We start from the raw sequence: 23,534 nt of genomic DNA on the forward strand, positions 1-23,534 counted from the left end.
GTAGTAAATCACTAAACAAATCAGTGGAAATATAACCACCGCAGATTCAGCTTCCTAAATTGATTGCCCCATAGAAATAACGTGAATGTCGCAACCCATCCACATGTCATCAATTTTGAGGTCGTCGTGGCCTAAAGGATAAGACGTCCGGTGCATTCGTATGTAACGATGCACCTGTGGTCGAATCCCGCCGGCGAGAACCAATTTTTCCAATGAAATACGTACTTAACAAATGTTCACCTTTGACTTCCGCGGCGAAGGACTAACATCGTGTAATAAAAATGAAACCCGCAAAATTATAGTTTGCGTAATTACTGGTGGTAGAACATCTTGTGAGTCCGCACAGGTAGCTACCACCATCCTGCCTATTTCTACCGTGAAGTAGTAATGCGTTTCTATTTGAAGGGCGGGGCAGCCGTTGTACTGTTAAAACTGAGAACTTACAACTCATGTCTCAAGGTGGGTGGCGTCATTTACGTTGTAGATGTCTATGGGCTCCGGTAACCACTTAACACCAGGTGGGAAATGAGCTCGTCGACCCAGCAGAGCAATACAAACATTAGGTGGCCTGAGTCGCCTCTAACACACCAAAGATATGGTCAAAGTCTAAAGGCTGCCTCGGACTCTTCCGTTTGTTTACCGAAGACTTAACATAAGTCTTTTTTTTCTACGCTGATAGCCTTGATAGGCTATTTCAGCTTCGCCCTAACATGTAGGTGAGCTCACGGGGTTCAAACTGGAGTGTTGCTAACACTGGCCCTAGCAAGAGCAGTGCTTCGTAGAATCTACCACCGGATCGGAAACGCGACCCACTGAGAAGATCCGGTGAGAAACTCAGTGGGCTGTGTCTATGGGTTAGAAGTCTCAATAACACTGTAATAACGCATGAATGCTTCGCGCGCACAAATAGGCCGCATGGTGGTACTCATACGTTCTTAATCATGGGATATGTGAGACAATTTGCCGAAGGTGCTTGAAGCTCAACCACCAAACGACTCCCCTGCACTCTAGCCCAATTTTCACCCGAGACAGAATCCGGGAGAGGTAGGGGAGTTACCACGGTCGACACTACAAGCAAACTTGCAGTTCACACCATGGACGCCAGTGGAATCGTCAAGACACTACCACCAGAAATATGTATATTCAATCAGTAAGCTTCGCAACACGATTATAACTCTATTGGCTTATTATTATAACTAAGCAAAGGCATGTAACTTCTAAGTAAATAATCAGTTTCTAGAAGCTCTAATCTAAAGCGAAGGTGGGTAGCGGTCCAGTACACAAGGTCGTTGCCTACACGACAGCTGACTATTCTAGTTTTCTTTGGCTTACCGTATTTATCTCTCGGTGGGGTAGTGGTTTACAGCTTTGCGGCTGAGTGATGTAGGCCAGTTCCTAAATCGAACTAAGGTTAATTAAAGCGCTTTCTATATTTCAGTTTTAAGTTACATTAATTTTTGAGTTTTGTAAAATTACGCGTATTCATGTAACGTAATTACAATTAATTATCTGGATCGAAATAATTATTTACAACCAATACGATGATAATTTAGATAATTGTAAATAAACGAAACGAAAGCAAATATTTTTTATTTAATTAGGTCTATAACAAAAAAAAACTATTCGTCTTTCTTATCTTCATTTTTTTCAGAGGGCTCCACTGCTTCTTCTTCGTTCTTCTTCGCTCCCTCTGCTTCTAGCTGAGCAGCTTGCTGGTAAAACAAAAAATATTTTTTATAAAAAAAAAACAATAGGCCAATTTCGGTTCCGACATTGACATATGAACTTTTCTTTTAAATTTAAACATTATTTTTACGTTATCTGTATCACATACAGCATAACGACAAGCATGTGAAGGCTTTTTGGCGGGAACGCGCGAAACGAGTTGGTTATATTGTTTTATTTTCTTATTTTAATAATTCAGGTTAAACTTGTTATAATAGTGGCTTATTACGCGTTTAGAACCTGTGAAAGTGTACAGGTGTAGGAAAATGAAACAAAGTAACTGCCCACTGCCCTAAAAAGCCCTTTAATGACTCAGTAAATTCCCACCATTTTATTAAGGTATCATTTCAATACCTAAGCATTTCATTGAATTTCATCCTAACGAATAACCATTTCATATAAATGAACTCCATCTCATTCCATATAATATATTATCTACTTAAGAATTTAGTAAAAATTGAAGATTTTTTTATAAAATAGGCAATGGCACCAATTCGACCTTGACATCTTCTAAGGCTTCACCTCTAAAACTTCCGCGACCTCGACTCAACAGAGACTTATGCCCGTATCTTTAGACGTTTCGTAAAATAGTCCTCCACTCTTAACTCATCCGATGATGCTCGAGAATTCCCTCCAAACTTACTCGAGTTTGGTATTTTTAGTCGACCATTACAATATTCCTCAACTGTCCTCGAGTGAGGTAATAATGATGAAAATTTGATCAAGCTAGCATCAAACCCATAGAGTTCTGTAGTCTATGGTCATTGTTTAATGTCAAAGTCAAGCTGCCGCTGTCTGTTTGACACTAGATGAACTTGTTTGATGTTTTGGTTGCTGAGTTATTCGTAAATATGTGTGCGTGCGGTAAACCTGAAAGTGTATTATTTATTTTCTAACCTATTATTATTTTAGATTTCGGATCCGGCTTTGTATTTTTATTCGCCGCTTTTGTGTGATTTTGGTTGCATCGTGTTGTTGAAGTGCTTTTCCACAACCACCAGTCTATTATTATATAAATAAAACTTATAATCGCATTGACTTTATTTATCAGGTAGTAAGCAAAATATGTCTCTTATGTAGGTAAATAAAATAAAGAGTTTCAAATGTCTAACCTCAAACTATTTACTTTATTAATAAATATTATCAAAATTAAATTATCAAAATATGCGGGAATCATGCACAGATCCAGGCCATTGCACAATAATATCATATATTTCCATTTGCGGTCCACATACTATTTGGATATTGATAGAAAACCAGCCTTGAGGAACGTTCAAGGTACGTCGCGACGTACCTTGACTTGACAGTTCGCTTACTTCACTCCGGTTAGGAAAATTTTCCAAGGACGTTTGAGTGGAGTTTATTTTTACGACTAATCATACCAAAACGCGCGTTGGAGGTTGAGTCGAGTCGAGTTAAGCTCGTGTAAACGACTAAAGATACCGGTGCTATGCCCGTATCTTTAGACGTTTCGTAAAATAGTCCTCCACTCTTAACTCATCCGATGATGCTCGAGAATTCCCTCCAAACTTACTCGAGTTTGGTATTTTTACACCCGTATCTTTAGTCGTTTACACGATTAACTCGACTCGACTCAACCTCCAACGCGCGTTTTGGTATGATTAGTCGTAAAAATAAACTCCACTCAAACGTCCTTGGAAATGTTTCCTAACCGGAGTGAAGTAAGCGAACTGTCAAGTCAAGGTACGTCGCGACGTACCTTGAACGTTCCTCAAGGCTGGTTTTCTATCAATGTCCAAATAGTATGTGGACCGCAAATGGAATTATATGATATTGTTGTGCAATGGCCTGGATCTGTGCATGATTCCCGCATACTTTGATAATTTAAGTTTGATAATATTTATTAATAAAGTAAATAGTTCGAGGTTAGACATTTGAAACTCTTTATTTTATTTACCTACATAAGAGACATATTTTGCTTACTACCTGATAAATAAAGTCAATGCGATTATAAGTTTTTTTTATATAATAATAAACTGGTGGTTGTGGAAAAGCACTTCAACAACACAATGCAACCAAATGCCCGTATCTTTAGACGTTTCGTAAAATAGTCCTCCACTCTTAACTCATCCGATGATGCTCGAGAATTCCCTCCAAACTTACTCGAATTTGGTATTTTTAGTCGACCATTACAATATTCCTCAACTGTCCTCGAGTGAGGTAATAATGATGAAAATTTGATCAAGCTAGCATCAAACCCATAGAGTTCTGTAGTCTATGGTCATTGTTTAATGTCAAAGTCAAGCTGCCGCTGTCTGTTTGACACTAGATGAACTTGTTTGATGTTTTGGTTGCTGAGTTATTCGTAAATATGTGTGCGTGCGGTAAATCTGAAAGTGTATTATTTATTTTCTAACCTATCATTATTTTAGATTTCGGATCCGGCTTTGTATTTTTATTCGCCGCTTTTATGTGATTTTGGTTGCATCCTGTTGTTGAAGTGCTTTTCCACAACCACCAGTTTATTATTATATAAATAAAACTTATAATCGCATTGACTTTATTTATCAGGTAGTAAGCAAAATATGACTCTTATGTAGGTAAATAAAATAAAGAGTTTCAAATGTCTAACCTCGAACTATTTACTTTATTAATAAATATTATCAAACTTAAATTATCAAAATATGCGCGAATCATGCACAGATCCAGGCCATTGCACAACAATATCATATACTTCCATTTGCGGTCCACATACTATTTGGACATTGATAGAAAACCAGCCTTGAGGAACGTTCAAGGTACGTCGCGACGTACCTTAACTTGACAGTTCGGTCACTTCACTCCGGTTAGGAAATTTTTCCAAGGACGTTTGAGTGGAGTTTATTTTTACGACTAATCATACCAAAACGCGCGTTGGAGGTTGAGTCGAGTCGAGTTACGCTCGTGTGAACGACTAAAGATACGGGTGTAAATCACACAAAAGCGGCGAATAAAAATAGAAAGCCGGATCCGAAATCTAAAATAATAATAGGTTAGAAAATAAATAATACACTTTCAGATTTACCGCACACACATATTTACGAATAACTCAGCAACAAAAACATCAAACAAGTTCATCTAGTGTCAAACAGACAGCGGCAGCTTGACTTTGACATTAAGCAATGACCATAGACTACAGAACTCTATGGGTTTGATGCTAGCTTGATCAAATTTTCATCATTATTACCTCACTCGAGGACAGTTGAGCAATATTGTAATGGTCGACTAAAAATACCAAACTCGAGTAAGTTTGGAGGGAATTCTCGAGCATCATCGGATGAGTTAAGAGTGGAGGACTATTTTACGAAACGTCTAAAGATACGGGCATTAGTCGACCATTACAATATTCCTCAACTGTCCTCGAGTGAGGTAATAATGATGAAAATTTGATCAAGCTAGCATCAAACCCATAGAGTTCTGTAGTCTATGGTCATTGTTTAATGTCAAAGTCAAGCTGCCGCTGTCTGTTTGACACTAGATGAACTTGTTTGATGTTTTGGTTGCTGAGTTATTCGTAATTATGTGTGCGTGCGGTAAACCTGAAAGTGTATTATTTATTTTCTAACCTATTATTATTTTAGATTTCGGATCCGGCTTTGTATTTTTATTCGCCGCTTTTGTGTGATTTTGGTTGCATCGTGTTGTTGAAGTGCTTTTCCACAACCACCAGTCTATTATTATATAAATAAAACTTATAATCGCATTGACTTTATTTATCAGGTAGTAAGCAAAATATGTCTCTTATGTAGGTAAATAAAATAAAGAGTTTCAAATGTCTAACCTCAAACTATTTACTTTATTAATAAATATTATCAAAATTAAATTATCAAAATATGCGGGAATCATGCACAGATCCAGGCCATTGCACAATAATATCATATATTTCCATTTGCGGTCCACATACTATTTGGATATTGATAGAAAACCAGCCTTGAGGAACGTTCAAGGTACGTCGCGACGTACCTTGACTTGACAGTCGCTTACTTCACTCCGGTTAGGAAAATTTTCCAAGGACGTTTGAGTGGAGTTTATTTTTACGACTAATCATACCAAAACGCGCGTTGGAGGTTGAGTCGAGTCGAGTTAAGCTCGTGTAAACGACTAAAGATACCGGTGTATGTTTGTCATTTCCTCAACTCGACTAAGGGTAAATACGGATAATGCCTTAAGCGGGAGATTTTATAATCGAGATAGTCATACGAGTGAGGTTTTTACGTTGCATTTAAAACTCACGGCAGCTTTATTCACGTCTTCAATCTTCTTCTTCTGCAAGTATTTGCTGACATCTCTGATGAGGGCGAGCTCTTCCAGCATACTCTGCGACAGAGGATTGAAAACACGTATGGGCTCCGAATCAGGATTGTCCAGGTTGGCAACGAACTCTTTGTATCTTCCAATGGTCTTTTCGAATTCAGGTGTTGACGGCACGTATTTTTTTACCTTTGACATTCTTATTGCTCTGTGTATAAAAAAAAAGCTAAAAAAAACACGTGTGACACTCGGGGACTGCCGCGGTAAAGCTATTGTATAGCATTTTTTATCAACATAAGCAATTATAATTAGACAATAATAATTTAATATTAAAAGAATAATAAAATAAGACCATGCCACCTATATTTATAAACATTAACAAAAGCAAAACACTAACTGTCCCCTTCACACTCATAAGCTAGACCGCGCGAGAGAGAGATGGGCAGACTTTTCATGAGCGCATGCAGTGGGACGTCACGCCGTGCGGTTATTCACAAACACTACACAAGCGCAACGTGTGAATGCGTTGGACGCGAATTACACGTAGGCGGAGTGGGGGTGTCAGGTTTTATTTTTGTTACGAAATTTCTTGATTCGGTCACTGCGCTCAAAGCCCGCAATAAAAGATATGCAATAGCTTAAAAAGCGATCAAACGAAATGCATGTCAATAAAGTTTTTTTTTATTACTTAGATGGGTGGACGAGCTCACAGCCCACCTGGTGTTAAATGGTTACTGGAGCCCATAGACATCCACAACGTAAATGCGCCACCCACCTTGAGATATAAGTTCTAAGGTCTCAAATATAGTTACAACGGCTGCCCCACCCTTCAAGCCGAAACGCATTACTGCTTCACGGCAGAAATATACAGGGCGGTGGTACCTACCCGCGCGGACTCACAAGACGTTCTACCATCATTAAATTAAATCTTTTACGTTTTCACGTTCGAACCACTGAAGCGATTCTGATTAGTAGCTTCATTATTGTCAAATAATATATCTATCTACTTACATTGATACGTGCTTCCCTTACGAACAAACAGCCGGTAATGTATAAATTAATAAGTAGCTGTTTTGTAATGTATTCGAACTAATTAACTATGCGAAACGTTGTTACGAACATTTCGTTTTTATATCATCTGAGTTTTAATAAAATATAAATATTTTTTAAATGTTTTATCGCAACATCATAGTCTCATAGTGTGTTAGTATTACAAATAACTTGAGATTTAACGTAATGTAACGTAACGTAACGTGATTCTGTAACGTGATCCGTAACAACGTAAAAAGTATTTAATTTAGTTTTTTTTTTTTTGTCAGCAGGAAATCGCCGGACTTCCGTCCTCCCCTGGGGATGGAAGGCGGGGCATGTCGGAGTCGAACTGACTAAAACCTCCTGTCGCTCAACAACCCGCGTCCGAACCTCGCATGAGACAGAACCCATGAAAAGGCAAAGGGGGGAAAGTGAAGCAAGCGTTTAGTGCGGAGCACATCTCTCCCATCACCCTCCCCCTCGGGACGCCGGACCAGCGGTCGTCGGCGCCACGACCACCAGCTCTCTCGGTCGGCAGGCTATCCGGAGCCCGATTAGATGGCGCCGGTTAGAATGGGTTATCCTACGGAATACCCCGCTGGGTCAGAACCAGCATGGGTCGAGGATAGCCGGCCTTCCATCACCCGGATGCTCTTGCGTAAAACGCGTGCAGAGCAGCTTGCACGTCGTCTTCTTAGGCCCCCTTCGCCGGTCCCCAGACCGACATATGAAGGGGACCCGAAACACTTAGAGTGCCAGGGCTTGGGCGAGATCCGCCTCCCTGGCCCCCGCTCGACGGCGGCGGGCTTGCGCGTCTCTCACGCGCCCCGCCGCCTCCTTCTGCGAGATGGTGCACTCGCAGAAGTCGAGCATCGCCTTCCACGACTCGTCGTCGCCGAGCATCGATGCCACAACACTCGGCAACGACAAGTCGTTTCCTACTTTTGCGACGAGGACACGGCGCCACCCCTCCCATGCGGGGCAGGCGACGAGCGTGTGCTCCGCCGTGTCCAAGTCGCAACCACAATGGTGGCACTCTGCCGTCGGCTCGACTCCGATCCGGTGCAGGAACTCACCGAAGCAACCATGTCCAGTGAGTACCTGCGTGAGCCGGAAAGTGAGGCGTCCTCTGTCACGATTCACCCAATTCACAAGAACCGGGCGAATCGCCTCGACGGTCCTACGACCAGCCGAAGGATCGGCCAGCCGTCTGGACCATGACTCCAGCTAATTTAGAGATAGTAAATTTTTTCCTGACCTATCTGATAGCCTTGAGAGGCTATTTCAGCTTCACCCTAACGTGTAGGTGAGCTCACGGGGCTCAAACCGGGAGTGCTGCTAACACTAGCCCTAGCAAGAGCAGTACTTCGCAGAATCTACCACCGGATCGGAAACGCGACCCACTGAGAAGATCCGGCGAGAAACTGACGGTTAATTTACTCGTCGAGCCGTTCGTCGCAAACGACGGGTTCGACGAGGACGATGACCGGTGCTTGAGGTACCTAAAAGCACAGTTAATGGATCGGGAGGATCCGAAATGACGTGTTTTGGGCGACGTGGACTGCTTTCCATTCGGTCCGCAGGATCGGGAATGGTGCTGCGCAATCTCTTTGCACGATTACCAACCGTACACCCACTGTGTCAAGAAATAATGAAGCTATCAGCACATTATGCGACACACAGGCTGACTGGTTGAACACTTTACACACATTGATGTACTGATTGGATACAACCCTGCCCTCCTCCGCCGGGTGGCGCCTCAGAACTGCGGTGTCCACAAATTTCGAGTTTTAGCAAATTAATTTAATTAATGGTTTTAATAATTTAATATTTTTATACGTTTCATTTCACCATGAATTATAATTATGTCTCATATATATGTCTTTGAGTATGTAAAATGTTCAACCAGTCAACCTGTATATAACAACAGTCGATGTGTATACGTTCCCTATATACTCTTCAAAACAGCTTTTTTTTTATTCCTTTGATGGACGAGCTCACAGCCCACCTGGTGTTAAGTGGTTAGTGAAGCCCATAGACATCTGATCTACTTACAACGTAATGCCGTCACCCACCTTGAGATATAAGTTCTGAGGTCTCAAGTATAGTTACAACGGCTGCCCCACCCTTAAAACCGAAACGCATTACTGCTTCACGGCAGAAATAGGCAGAGTGGTGGTACCTACCCGTGCAGACTCACAAGAGGTCCTACCACCAGTAATTACGCAAATTATAATTATGCGAGTTTGATTTTTATTACACGATGTTATTCCTTCACCGTGGAAGTCAAAACATTTGTTGAGTACGTATTACATTAGAAAAATTGGTACCCGCCTGCGGGATTCGACCACCGGTGCATCTCGATCAACGATCGCTACATACGAATGCACCGGACGTCTTATCCCTTAGGCCACGACGACTTCTAAATCAAATCGATTACGATGATTTTCAGGATATCTTCAGACTCACCCAGCGTGTGTACCCGTTTAGTAACCATCTGACCACCAGACATCTGACAACCAGTGAAGTGAAGAAAAGAAGTGTACGGTTCGCTAGTAAATCCATGAAGTGTGTACATAAAAAAATAAAAAAGGGTGCGTGTACTTATTTACGCGCGTAAAAAGTTATACTTTATTTTTTAATTTTTTTTTTTAATATCAAATAATTAATAATAAATATTTAACGTTAATAATTTAAAATATGAATGCTAATAAAACTTTTTTTACGAGTGTACATGCGCGAAAGTTCACCTGCGGCTATATTCAGACACGCCAAGTTACGTCGGTCGTATTGTAATGAGCGATTTAGTGGGCAACTTCATTTCTGTTAATTTTGTGTCACGGTGCGCGCATCGTAAAATTTCACTCTCATCAATTTTTCATAACGCGCCTAAAGAAGTATAACTTCAAAAAACACATTTATAACCTCAAAAAAAAATATATAATCGTAAAAATGTTTTCGAACCCATCTCATTCTATATCGATTCGATCGAACAATCAAAAATCGCATAATTAACCTTTCGTGTTAATTTATGCCAACGTATTGTTAGGTTATTTTTCAACAAAGAGTATTTATTTTATTCGTTCGATTTGTGTTAGAGAAGCAGTCTATACAAATGTGAATGTATTGTATGTATGTATTTTACTACTGGTAAGACGCTTGTCCGCACGGGTAGGTACCAACACCCCGCCTATTTCTGCCGTGAAGCAGTAATGCGCTTCGGTTTGAAGGGTGGGGCAGCCGTTGTAACTATACTGGGAGCTTAGAGCTCATATCTTAAGGTGGGTGGCGGCATTTACGATGTAGATGTCTATGGGCTCCGGTGACCACTTAACATCAGGTGGGCTGTGAACTCGACCACACAAATAAGCAATAAAAAAATATGTTTACTCCATTCAAATAGCTGAAGAAGTTTTTTGTAATGATATTTTTTCCAAATTTTAAACTTTAAATGGCTCTCCTGTAAAGTTTCAAAAATGTCGCCTAAGCCAAATTTTAATAGCCTTTCACCCATCGCATCGATATGTAAAATTGACTAGAAGATTTGGTAAAGCGATATGAGTACACACATCACGTTTCCTGTAGAATCACCCACGTGGTTAACGTATTACTTACAATTTATATTTACAATGTATTTTAATATTATTTTGTTTACTGGTTAAGTAAATAAAAAAACGAATCTCGAAAAGGAACATATTGTTTAACGTAAAACGAAACGTATTCTCACCCTCTACAAGGCTAATGACTCATACACCCCCCGAAAACAGCCGATCATCCCCGAACTTACCCGAACGCATATTGCACGGGAAGCCCGAACGTAAAACATTTCCAATTTCGCAAATACCTATTATGTAACATTTAACGCGTTTAGTTTTTTTTTTCTAATATTCATACGAATTAACGAAAATCAAAATGTCGAACGAGAAAAGGAGGTCTGTGCTTGAAATAAATAAAAAAATAAATACGCGAGTGCTGTGCAAGGGACGCGTGATGTTAAGCTATTGATTTTTTTAGTGACGTACAGAGAAGCGTTGTTATTATTAATGTACCTGATTCAATAAATGTGTGTTTTTTTTTAAATTGTGTCCAGTGATAGTGTCGCGACGTGTGCCTCTGTTTAGTAAAAAAAAACCTTAGAAAAAATACACCATCGATTATTATAAAACAGTGCGGTTTGTTGTGTTTTTTTTTTTGGTGCAAAAATAAATTATCGATCTGAAATTTCCAATTGTTGCTCCTACTAGAAATTTAATACTCATTTCTTGAACGATCCAAAAAAAAACCATCCATTATTTTTTACTTATGTCAATTTTACCGAAGTCGCATATAATAATTTTTTTAATTCATACAATACAGACGAAGGCCCCACGTATAAATTAGTGATTTAGATAATCTTACAAATATCTATTAGTGATATGGCATGTTTTGAACGTTAAATTATATGAAAGATTACAGATCGCTCTGATGGTAATGATTTGTCATTTACGTAAAAATTACTGTCTGATACGCAATTAGATTTTCTAAGAAATCGGACTAGCCATATTACAGTGATAGGGTTAGGCAGTAGGATGAAAATTGACAACAGCAGTCGAAAGATATTGTAAAATGAAGCACATACTTAACCCAAAAAAACGATCCTACGGTTAGTAGAGCGTTTTGTAAGCCCACGCCTGCCTATTTATGCGCGCTTTTGGTGCTCTGCCTATTTATAATTAAAAAAAAGAAGAAATAAAAACTCATTTTGAAACATTCCCGTTATTGGCAATAGTTATTAGTTATCTGTGGGCGTTTTTTTAATTTTTTTTTTAAATGTTATTCGTTTTCGTTCCCCGAAATTCTAATGGAGGCGGCTGAGTAGGCAAAGGCGAAAACGCCTAGCTCAAACATCATAAGCTGTCCGAAAAAAATTCAATAGAATTAAGTAAAATTGGTCGCAGAGAACCATTCCGCTAACGCAGCGGTCGGTGACCTTGTCAAACAACACAGCCAAATATAGATCAACACACAATTGAAATTTATTCAAAGAGCAATTTTTTTTAATCGATATTTTTATAGTCTTGTGTTTCAATAAATGTTTAAAAGTCTCTTACAAGGCAAGATGATAAGTAGCTCTTGCTAGGGTTCGTGTTAGCAGCAACGTCAGGATTGAGACCCGTGAGCTCACCTACTAGTTCGGTGAATTTAGAATAACCCCTCCAGGCTACTAGAATAGGCGATGAAAAAAAAAAATGATAAGTAATATTCCGCGCCCGAACTAAACATTTCGCGGAAGAGCCGAAGCCGAGGAGTCCAAAAGCCGCTGCTTGCAGACCACTGTGTGCTTATTGCGAGTTTTTTAACGTTCTCGATAGCGTAAAAGCTAACTCAAATTTGTTTGCAGTGGAACAGCGCCCCAAAAACCAGCGAAAAGTTCCAACTGCGGACCGAATGGTAAACAGTCGACGTCACCCAAAACACGTCATTTCGGATCCTCCCGATCCACTAACGGTGCTTTTAGATACCTCAAGCACCGGTAACCGTGCTCGTCGTACCCGTCGCTTGCGACGAAAGGCTCGGCGAGTAAATTAACCCATAGACACAGCCCACTGAATTTCTCGCTGGATCTTCTCAGTGGATCGCAATTCCGATCTGGCACTAGATTCTGCAAAGCATGGCTCTTGCTAGAGTTAGTGTTAGCAACGTCGTCAGGTTTGAGCCCCGTGAGCTCACCTACTGTTAGGGTTACGCTGAAATGGCCCCTCAAAGTCATAAGCTTAGGTAGGAGAAAAACCATCAATAATTTGGACGTAGTTCACAATTTCGTAGCTTAACCTCAAAATTAATAGAGACCAGAGATACCGCGCGTTTCATAAACACACTGAATTTCTACTCTCACTACGGACTGTTAATTATTATTTAAGTTTATCACTCGTCGCTGTCGCTAGAAAAAAACAGAAAATCATCATTAAATTCTATTAATTAATAGATATACGCAATTTTACAAAAGTTAAATTAAATTGAGGCACAAATAAAAAAAAAATGAACCAAACCATGACCGTCCAGTTGAAAACTAGTTCCAAATGAGCGCCGATAGATGGTGCTGTTCTAAGACTATGAAATTTTATACGTTTTTTGTTATGTGACCCACGGATGGCTTCCAAAATGGATAGTGGGTCGGCGACAACGACTGAGGCCTACCAATACGTAGGGCCCTTCCGGCTGGAGAAAACCTTAGGAAAGGGGCAAACAGGTAAATATATATTATATCCTTAACTTCTTATCACTGCAAATTTTATGATAAGCCATTTTCACTATGAAGGGTAAAAGTAAGGATCACCATCTCAGTGTGTTAAAACGGGTCGGCTGAAAGGGAGTCAATTAAGGTGGCGCCGTAGTAACAAGTTGAATGCTTACAAAAAACAGTGGCATAAGCTATTAGAGTAGGATACTAAATTAAAAGAAGGACAAAACACTCCCTACGTACCTATATAGTAATAAAAATAAATAGTCTTCCAACAAAAACTTGCTGTTTACAGGTGGATCCTTTACAACTTGTCCCCTATATGAGATGATGCCTTACTTCTACCCTCCGTAATCTAATCCACAGAACCAATAAAGAAAAAAAAGAACAACATGACATCTGAAAACGATGACAGTGCCAAATCAAGAATTACGCGCGTAAATTATGTGACGCTTTTCAATAGATAATAAACACACTTGATATTTTTTATATCGAAATAAAAAGACACCTAATATCATAATTCAAACGAGTACATTGGCTGCAAAAAGCGCAAAGCCCCGTGCTAGCCTCGATCCCGTCTTTGCACGTGTTCCAATGAATAAAATTAGCATTAACATTACCGGCAAACTTTTTTCATCTCTTCCGCGAAGTTAGCTTAAGTATCATTAAAACGCAAATCCGTATTAGTCACTTGCGTGATCTTGTGCTGAATTACATGAAGATAAGCTTATCAATATAGTGTGTGACTGCAAAATTGACCCTCCGTCTCATTAGCGTCGGCAAACAAGTGCCCGTAGACCTGACTATAAGCAAGAGAATCCTCAATAAATTTACTAGTACTAACGTCATGTGAGTTGTATGGTTACCAGAATTCGGCCTATTAGTGACGGAAAATAGTAACGCATTCAGGTCCGAAGGATGAGGTAGCTGTAAAAAAATTGTGAATTTGATTTCGTGTCGCAAAGCGCATGGCATTTAAATTTTGAGTGCGGATTCTATTAACTTAGTATTTCAGTCGTGAATTCACTTGCACATGTACAGCAAAGGAAAATTTAAAAAAAAACAACAGCGTATCACCCAACTGCGGAGGGTAGTAGTAAGGGGCATCATCTCAATGTATTAAAAAGTGTTCACTGAAACGAAGCTAACTAAGGCGGCGCCACAGTAGCAAGTTTTTTTTTTTTATTGTCCTTGTTGGCAGACGAGCATATGGCCCACCTGATGGTGAGTGGTTACCGTCGCCCATGGACTTCAGCAATGCCAGGGGCAGAGCCAAGCCGCTGCCTACCGCTTAATACTCTCCACAAGCCTCGTTTGAAAAAGGGCATGTCATAGCGCTCGGGAAACACCGTGGAGGAGAGCTCATTCCATAGCCGGATGGTACGTGGTAAAATAGTACGTGGAAAGATTTAAAAAACAGGGGCATAAACTACCACCTTTCACTGGTGGTAGGACCTCTTGTGAGTCCGCACGGGTAGGTACCACCACCCTGCCTATTTCTGCCGTGAAGCAGTAACGCATTTCGGTTGGAAGGGTGGGCCAGCTGTTGTAACTGTACTTGAGACCTTAGAACTTATATCTCAAGATGGGTGGCGCATTTACGTTGTAGATGTCTATGGGCTCCAGTAACCACTTAACACCAGGTGGTCTGTGAGCTCGTCCATCCATCTAAGCAATAAAAATATCCCTCAAAAATAGACGGCGCTGTTTCTATATATTTTTAACTTTATCCGATTATTATTTTCTCTACCTAAGCTGATAGCTTTGAGAGGCTATATCAGCGTCGCCTTAACTAGAAGGTGAGCTCACGGGGCTCAAACCTGTTGAACTTCACTCTGCTTAAAACAGCTATATTCATATCATTTCCACTTCCTACACTAGCGCTATTTCGGTGAGTCTTCGAACAACATCTTGCTGTTTACCGGTGGAGACTTTTTCATCTTGTTCCCAATACAAGATAGTGCTTACTTCTACCCTCCATAATTTAAACATGATCCGAACAATAACATTCGGACCCAGGGCCCTGAAGCCGCGATACTTTAAGACTACTTTGCGATAAAAAAAATTGTATGGAAACTATCGACATCTTGTAGCGGATCCCCCTAAACTTATATGTTGTTAAAGTTAAGGCATTTAATTATTGTATAACTAAACGCAGAAAATAAAAAGTTAATAAATCTTACAAGAATTTATTTGTTATAGACAAATTGATTAAATTTTATCAGTTAGTGGTTTCTGAAAATTTACAAAGTCCTTCATTAAAAATAAAATATAGGATAGGTTATAATATGTTACTGCCATCTACAGGAGCAATGAGAAACTAATCGAAGCGAAGCCATCTAGTGACCGACGCCCGTAAACATTTTTGTTGAGTGCTTGAGTTGCTTATCTATAACTAATTTACGTGTATTTTTTTTATTGCTTAGATGGTTGGGCGAGCTCACAGCCCACCTGGTGTTAAGTGGTTACTGGAGCCCATAGACATCTACAGCGTAAATGCGCCATCCGCCTTGAGCCATGAATTCTAAGGTCTCAGTATAGTTACAACGGCTGCCCCGCCCTTCAACCCGAAACGCATTACTGCTTCACGGCAAAAATAGGTGGGGTGGTGATATCTACCCGTGCGGACTCACACGACGTCCTACCACCAGTAATTACGCAAATGATAACTTTGCGGGTTTGATTTTTATTACACGATGTTATTTCTTCACAGTGGAAGTCAATCGTGAACATTTGTTAAGTACGTATTTCATTAGAAAAATTGGTACCCGCCTGCGGGATTCGAACATCAGTGCATCGCTACATACGAATGCACCGGACATCTTATCCTCTATGCCACGACGACTTCTTTACGTTGACCTAACGTGACGACTTACATTTTACGCGACTAAATTTTTCATACTTAAGCCGAGTTTTTTAACGTTCTCGATAGCGTAAAAGTTAACTCAAATTTGTATGGAATTGGAACAGCGCCCCTACGTTTGCCGCTAGAAGTTAAAAAAACTCCCACTGAGCACTTTGAATTCAAGATCGGCTTGCAGTCTGAATCAGATACACTCGATGTTAAAGAAAGTTCCTTTAATAATGCATATCGGGCGAACGACCTCACGAGAGCCGCTATTCCCGGCGAATTCCATGTTCCACCTTGAAACATGAGGTGTTACTCTCAATTTTATAGTACAAAACCGGAAACCATCAAAATGCCCATGCGAGCTCACATGATGCCTCCCACAAATAAATTTCATTATCATAGCAAAATATTACTGAGGGCTTACTTAAGTGTACTATAGTCGCTATTAGGCAATGCCACTGAACAGTTTTTTTTGGGATTTTATGACCTGGTAACTAAGACCTTTAGGTCAAGTCTTATTTTAATTTTAATGTAAACTTTTTTATATGAAAAATAATATTATGAAATTAAATGAAGTTGATTAATATGAAACATGGCATGAAATGAAATGAAATAAAATGAGATGATATGGGATGAAATATAATCTCAGTAAAATAGGGGTCATTTACTGGGACTTTTTCAGTGGACTTTTTGGAGGATCCCGAGAAGTTACGTTCAGCGGCTTTGTTTCATTTTCACACATTTGTGCACTTAACAGATATTAAACAGTCAATAAACCACCGTTATTACACATTTAAATGTGAAGAAACACTAAATAAACAAAATAAAACAAATCCCAAAACTTCACTCCTCGCGTTCCGGCTAAAAAGTCCCACTGAAAATTGACAAAGACGTCAAATAATGTACGACGCTAAACAACGCAAATTCGCCACTGTCAGATAACGAAATAGACCATTTAAAGGCAAAATTCACTGTTTAAATAAAAATGCGTACCAATTGAAATGTAGAATCTGTTCTTTTGAAGTTATACTTCTTTGGGCGCGTTATGAAAAATTGATGAGAGTGAAATTTTACATTGCGCGCGCACCGTGACACAAAATTAACAGAATGAAGTTGCCCACTAAATCGCTCATTACAATACGACCGACGTAACTTGACGAGTCTGAATATAGCCGTAGGTGAACTTTCCGAACCGTACCGAGAATTACCGAATTTATACGATGTCTAGAAAAGGGATGTCCAATATGCGTGTTTGAGGATGTTGTTTAATCGATTTTTTTTCAAATTGATTAAAATTTAAATAATAAAAAAAAGAAATATAAACTTCTTACGCGCATACATAAGTACACGCACCCTTTTTTTTATTCATTGCTATTCATTTTAACTTCCAGGTCTAGTCAAGCTCGGGGTACATTGCGTGACGGGAAAGAAAGTGGCCATCAAGATTATCAACAGAGAGAAACTCAGCGAATCTGTGTTGACGAAGGTGAGTTTTCGATTAATTTGGTAAGGAATAAGGTATTTAAGTCCAATAACGGCTTAGTTGTTACTGAAAAGTTCAAAAGAATTCCTATGAAGCTTTCAGCTTCGTGATTACAACCATTGATATTATCAACGAATAAAAATCGCCGGTCTCATCAGAAGGAAAACTTTCAATTAATACATCGCTATCTATTGGATGTTTAAGTGAACAGTTACATATTCAATTTTTTTACACATTATCCGTCACTAGATGTCGCTAATTACCGATCACACTGATTTTCTTAATTTGGTTTTTAATGAAATTAATGCCATACTTTTGTTGCACATTTCAGGTCGAAAGGGAAATAGCTATAATGAAATTAATTGAGCATCCCCACGTGCTCGGACTGTCCGACGTTTATGAAAATAAGAAATATTTGTAAGTACCTTTTTCATCGGATGATATACTGTATTAATTAACAGCTTAAGCGCGGAATCTTAAACGCGTCGTCTGCATTTTTTTTTTTTTTTTTTCCTACCTAAGCTGATAGCCTTGAGAGGCTATGTCAGCGTAACCCTAACTTTAGTAGGTGAGCTCACGGGGCTCAACCTGACGATGTTGCTAACACGGACCCTAGCAAGAGCCGTGCTTCGCAGAATCTACCACCGGATCGGAAACGCGACCCACAGAGAAGATCCGGCGAGAAACTCAGTGGGCTGTGTCTGAGAGTTAATTTACTCGTCGAGCCCTTCGTCGCAAGCGGGTTCGACGAGAACGGTGACCGGTGCTTGAAGTACCTAAAAGCACCGTTAGTGGATCGGGAGGATCCGAGATGACGTGTTTTGGGCGACGTCGACTGCTTTCCATTCTGTCCGCAGGATCGGGAATGTAGTTACCGGCGGCCACGATGAGAGGGTTCTCGTGTCGTGCCGCTTTATCGAAGTGGCGCATGGACGCCGACTGCAGATACTTACTGATGGACTCTAAGTCCAGGTCGTCATGGAGGTCGACGTTCCTGACGAACCACGGGGCTCCGACGGCTATCCTGCAAAAACGGGATTGAATGATTTGGAATGACGCATACACTACACTTGCATAGGTCATGACGGGGCGTATGCAAGTTTTGTAGAGTGTCACCTTATTTCTAAGGGACATTTTACTTCGCCTACATATCATCGGGTAGAGACGTCCTAGAATGAAGGCGGCACGGTCGCGTACCGTCTTGATGTGAGGGCGGAATGTCATCCTACTGTCGAGGGTGAATCGTCTGCATTTTCCATGCGGTGCTCTAAGTAAGGCCTAGTTCTCTAGCGTGTGGAAGCTCTAAAATCGATTAAGGCAGGAAAGTAATAAATATCGAGGGGTGAAAGGTTATTTGGTTTAAGCGAAATTTTGCTTAATACTCAACATTTATCTTTGTAATTAAAAGTCAGTTTTTTTTGTATTAGCATCAACAATTCGTTTTAGCTGAAAATGTTTTGTTGTTACGAGATATTAGTTTCCAAATTTTAAACTTTAAATAGCTCTCTTGTTAAGTTGCAAAAATGAGAAAGGGGACGTATCATTAGAAAAAAATCGGTAGCTGTCTGCGGAATTCGAACACCGGCACACCTGTGTCGCTCGATACGAACGCACAGGCCGTCCTTATCCTTTAGGCCACGACGACCATAGAGAGATTTATAGTACTCTGTCGCTTGGAATACATAGTGGAATGATTGATCTTTTCGCTTCGCAGGTATCTAGTTTTAGAGCACGTAAGCGGAGGCGAGCTGTTCGACTACTTAGTGAAGAAGGGCCGACTCACGCCGAAGGAGGCTCGGAGATTTTTCAGACAAATTATATCGGCACTAGATTTCTGTCATAGTCACTCGATTTGGTGAGTAATCGACGTTTTTACGATAAAAAAAATTAATGAACAAAAATAATTCCTCTTTACGATAAGAGATGGCGTTAGTAGTTCTTAAATTTTAAAATTAGTTAAGATGATAAGACGTTCCTTCTGTCTTCTGTATCGTATATAATATGGCGAGTGCTTTAAATCGTTTGAAATTATTCGGTTATCTTTCTTTAGTCTTTTAATCATTTCACGGCACAATATTGGTGCTAAGTTTATCTCTGTTACCCATTGCGTTAATAAGAACTGCATTACCATCATTACTGTAATAATATTATCTATATAAAAAAAATGTTAGTAGCCTATTAAATTTCGAAATAAATTCGCGAGCCGCATTGAAATTTCTATTCTTAAGCGATCTTTGGAAGTTTTTAGCGACAGCGGCGTAGCTGACAGTGATCAATTATAAATAATGAAGCCGTATTCTGAACTACCTAGTGAACCCGTTCTAAGAACTTCTCATAATAAAGCAAACAAAAACCTTTGGAAAACGAATACAAAGCCGAAAATTGCATTTTGCATCACCCCATATCTTCCACCCACTGAAACTTAAAGCCCGTCAGGCGAAACGTTTTTGTATCGGATAGAGCTACAAATATATAGAAACAGCGCCATCTATTTATGAGGGTTCTTTTTTTTAAATATTTTCATTGCTTAAATGGGTGGACGAGCTCACAGCCCACCTGGTGTTAAGTGGTTACTGTAGCCCATAGACATCTACAACATAAATGCGCCAACCACCTTTGAGATATAAGTTCTCAGGTCTCCGTATAGTTACAACTGCCCCACCCTTCAAACCGAAACGCATTATTGCTTCACGGCAGAAATAGGCAGGGCCGTGGTACCTACCCGTGCGGACTCACAAGAGTTCCTACCACCAGTAATTACGCAAATTATAATTTTACGGGTTTGATTTTTATTACACGGTGTTATTCCTTTACCGTGGAAATCAATTTTGATCATTTGTCAAATACGTATTTCATTAGAAAAATTGGTACCCGCCTGCGGGATTCGAACACCGGTGCATCGCTACATACGAATGCACCGGACGTCTTATCCGTTAGGCCACGACGACTTCGCATAGAGGTTATTAACTTTTTTTTTCCTCTTCAGCCACAGGGACTTAAAGCCGGAGAACTTGCTCCTAGACGAACGGAACAACATCAAGATTGCAGATTTCGGGATGGCCTCCCTCCAGCCGGCCGGGTCGCTGCTAGAAACTTCTTGCGGGAGTCCGCACTACGCTTGCCCCGAGGTCATACGGGTAAGTCCTCACCCATGGTGAAGAATTTCACCATGCGAATTACGAAGTCGTTTTCGTACTGTTACGTGCTGAGGGTTCGGGATAAATAAAATTTCACCAGAGTACAACTTAAAAACTTCACAAACACCCTTAAAACACTCAACAAACACTTTAAAACTCTCAATTCGCTTGTTCCGTCCATTCGCTGTTTCGCTTCGAGTCACAGGAGTAGTCCCGATTAATGACTGATTGCGTGCTATCTCTACAACGCTTTTATAGCCGATACCTCATCCCTAGAATTATCGAGAATATTCCATACATCTCTAGTCGTAGTTTCCGCTATCTGTAAATAGATGGCGTTGTGCTTCTCGCGCGTACTAGATGCTTCTAGGTCCTTCGGTATTCGTTCGACTATTCGGCGATAGATCGTGTTACTCTTACCGGCGTAACAGTACTTATTAACTTCAATTCAAAGTTCACGGTTCGAGAGGCTCTATTTTATACGCGATTATCATAGAAAAACGGGCCCCGATTATAGGGATCGGTTATAAACTAGAGGCTCACGTGAATCGCGCTAAGGAAATATAGAAGATCAACTTTGTTATAAAACTTTTTATATAAAATCTTCTTCTTTTCTTTCTTTCCTATTGCCCTCTGCTGTGGTGTAGGACTCGTATCAAATCCTTCCATTTGCATCGGTCTTGGGCAGTCTGTTCTATCTCCTCCCAGGTCATGCCCCAATATGTCCAGTTCCTTATAGATAATACATAAAAAAATAATGCCGTATTGATTAATAATATAATCTTGAAAACTCTCACCTTTCGTAATTGCTCATTAAATGTATGTCGCAAACTACGTTTTAAATATGATTTTTGCGTTTTTGTCTGATATTTCGTAGAGATAACAAAATATATAACACGATTCTACAACAATTTTTCACCAAAGCTGTCTCCTGAGTAGACCCGTCAAACAATTAGCAATTTCCGAACGACATTCAAATCTTCACCCTAATACATAGACCTATATAGTAATATAAGTGAATTCAAAAAAAAAACTATTGGCGCGTAAAGCTCTAACCTCTAACGTCAAACACTTGAACCAACCAATGAAATTTTCCAAAACAAATTCGTGTCACACAAACACAACTGCCCGATGGAATTAATAAAGAAATTGATTCGTTGAATCAAGACTTCCTTCAACTGGTTAATTGATTCGCTGTGAACGGCGGGCAATCTAGTCGTCTTGTCTTTATATTAACGTTGCCACTATATATAATTGTAGCTACTTTTATGTTTGAATCTCACTATAAACTTAATTTTAATTTGATTATTTCTGACGCTTTGAATACTTTACAGGTTTCGTGATCACGGAAAAGTACAGTAAAAGTACTTTTAATGATGTCTATGACGAAAATACTAGGTGTATTAACAAATAAGAATTTTATTAAAAAACCTAATTCTACATTCATTCATTCTACCTTTAATATACAGAGTATATTATTATGGTTTGCCTGATCATTATATTATATGACTATAAAAATCATCGCTTCATGGTTTCCCGTCCCATTTATATTACTGCTTCTATAACAATGCATGAAAAATCAAGGTTTTTTTATTAAACTTGAAACTAGGATTTTTAAACGGAGTCGAACTTAAAAAATAAACGGAAGCTATTAATAATCTGTACACATTAAGCTTCCGGTTAATTATGATGACTCTTCCGGTCCTTATCATAATGTAGCTAATATGACCGTTATCTATTCATTAATGTAGGTACATTAGTTGTTGGTAGTTAGGGAGGCAGTGAGATTGGAATCCGTAGTTTGATAGAAAGAATGAGTTAGCCAAAAAAAACATTATAATGAACCATAGTCGATATTCAATTAAAATTTAAATATAAAATTAAAATTTCTTTATATTTTTCATTTCTTAAGCCGCAAAGAAAACGAGAGACTGTATTTCAGGCTAGATTTTTTCTCCATCCAAAAGCTGACAGTTTTTCTCATGATTAAAACTAGCTTTACTGTGCAGGGAAAAAGACGAAATCTATCATCATTTTGTTCGGTTTTCGGAGACTGAGACTTGTCAATTGGTTATGGAGAATCATCATCTTAATGGACTAGATATAATAATATAATCAGACGAAGTCAATTATGCAGTTGTTCCAGTATTGAAAGATAAGGGAGGCAAAGAGCCACAGACAATGTTAACATAAAAAAAATCCACTTCAATAATGTTGGATTATTTATTACACGTATAACAAAACACCCCCGAAAACCTTAAAATTAATATAAATACAGAGCCCTTGCTAAATTCAATAACGAGTAAACGAAAAAACTGCAGATTGTATTTGGCGCAAGGTTCTTTATTTATACAATCGTATGTATACTGTTTTGGAAATATTAATGTTCACAGTCGTGTCTTAATGAAATAACACTTTGAGAAGGCGGCACGGCACGAAAACCCTCTTGTCGTGGCCGCCGGAAATTACATACCCGATCCTGTACACCGAATGGTAAACAGTTGACGTCGCCCAAAACACGTCATTACGGATCTTCCCGATCCATTACCAGTGCTTTTAGGTACCTACCTCAAGCACCGATCACCGTCCTCGCCGAACCCGTCGCTTGCGACGAAGGGCTCGAAGAGTCAATTAAACTCAAGCTGAGTGTTGCTAACACTGACCTAAGCAAGAGCAGTGCTTCGCAGAAACTACCACCGGATCGGAAACACGACCCACTGAGAAGATTCGGCGAGTAACTCAGTGGACTGTGTCTATGGGTTAGTGCGCTCATTGAAGTCTTCGTCGTAATCGACGAGGACGGTGACCAGTGCTTGAGAGACCTAAAAGCATCGA

The 23,534-nt window shown here is 39.7% G+C and overlaps 2 protein-coding genes across 3 annotated transcripts in view; one reads left to right on the forward strand and one right to left on the reverse strand.

The window, feature by feature from the left end:
- Positions 1-1,572: 1,572 nt before the first annotated feature.
- On the reverse strand, positions 1,573-21,685 carry LOC114244201 (uncharacterized). 2 transcript variants are annotated; one of them, XM_089737540.1, is made up of 3 exons: positions 21,497-21,685; positions 5,959-6,184; positions 1,573-1,712 (listed from the first exon to the last, which is right to left on the reverse strand). In XM_089737540.1, the coding sequence occupies exons 1-3, from the start codon at positions 21,511-21,513 to the stop codon at positions 1,620-1,622; spliced, it is 336 nt and encodes a 111-aa protein (XP_089593666.1). In that variant the 5' UTR covers positions 21,514-21,685; the 3' UTR covers positions 1,573-1,619. The 2 variants fall into 2 exon arrangements, with proteins under 2 accessions (XP_089593666.1, XP_089593667.1); XM_089737541.1 differs by lacking the exon at positions 21,497-21,685 and adding an exon at positions 6,988-7,113.
- Positions 10,447-23,534, forward strand: part of sff (BRSK family serine/threonine-protein kinase sugar-free frosting) — a 43,583-nt gene continuing 30,495 nt past the window's right edge. Inside the window, 6 exon segments of the mRNA XM_089737538.1 lie at positions 10,447-11,180; positions 12,974-13,237; positions 17,471-17,565; positions 17,894-17,979; positions 19,277-19,417; positions 20,549-20,699. Of these exon segments, the coding sequence (XP_089593664.1) occupies positions 13,138-13,237; positions 17,471-17,565; positions 17,894-17,979; positions 19,277-19,417; positions 20,549-20,699 (573 nt within the window). The 5' untranslated portion in view covers positions 10,447-11,180; positions 12,974-13,137.

This window comes from Bombyx mandarina, chromosome 23 (assembly GCF_030267445.1).
Source record: "Bombyx mandarina strain Sakado chromosome 23, ASM3026744v2".
Taxonomy (NCBI): Eukaryota; Metazoa; Arthropoda; class Insecta; order Lepidoptera; family Bombycidae; genus Bombyx; species Bombyx mandarina.

Coding starts and splice junctions, on each gene's coding strand:
- LOC114244201 (XM_089737540.1), bottom strand. Junction 1,713..5,958: donor AAGACGTGAATAAAGCTGCC/GTGAGTTTTAAA, acceptor TTGTTTTACCAG/CAAGCTGCTCAGCTAGAAGC.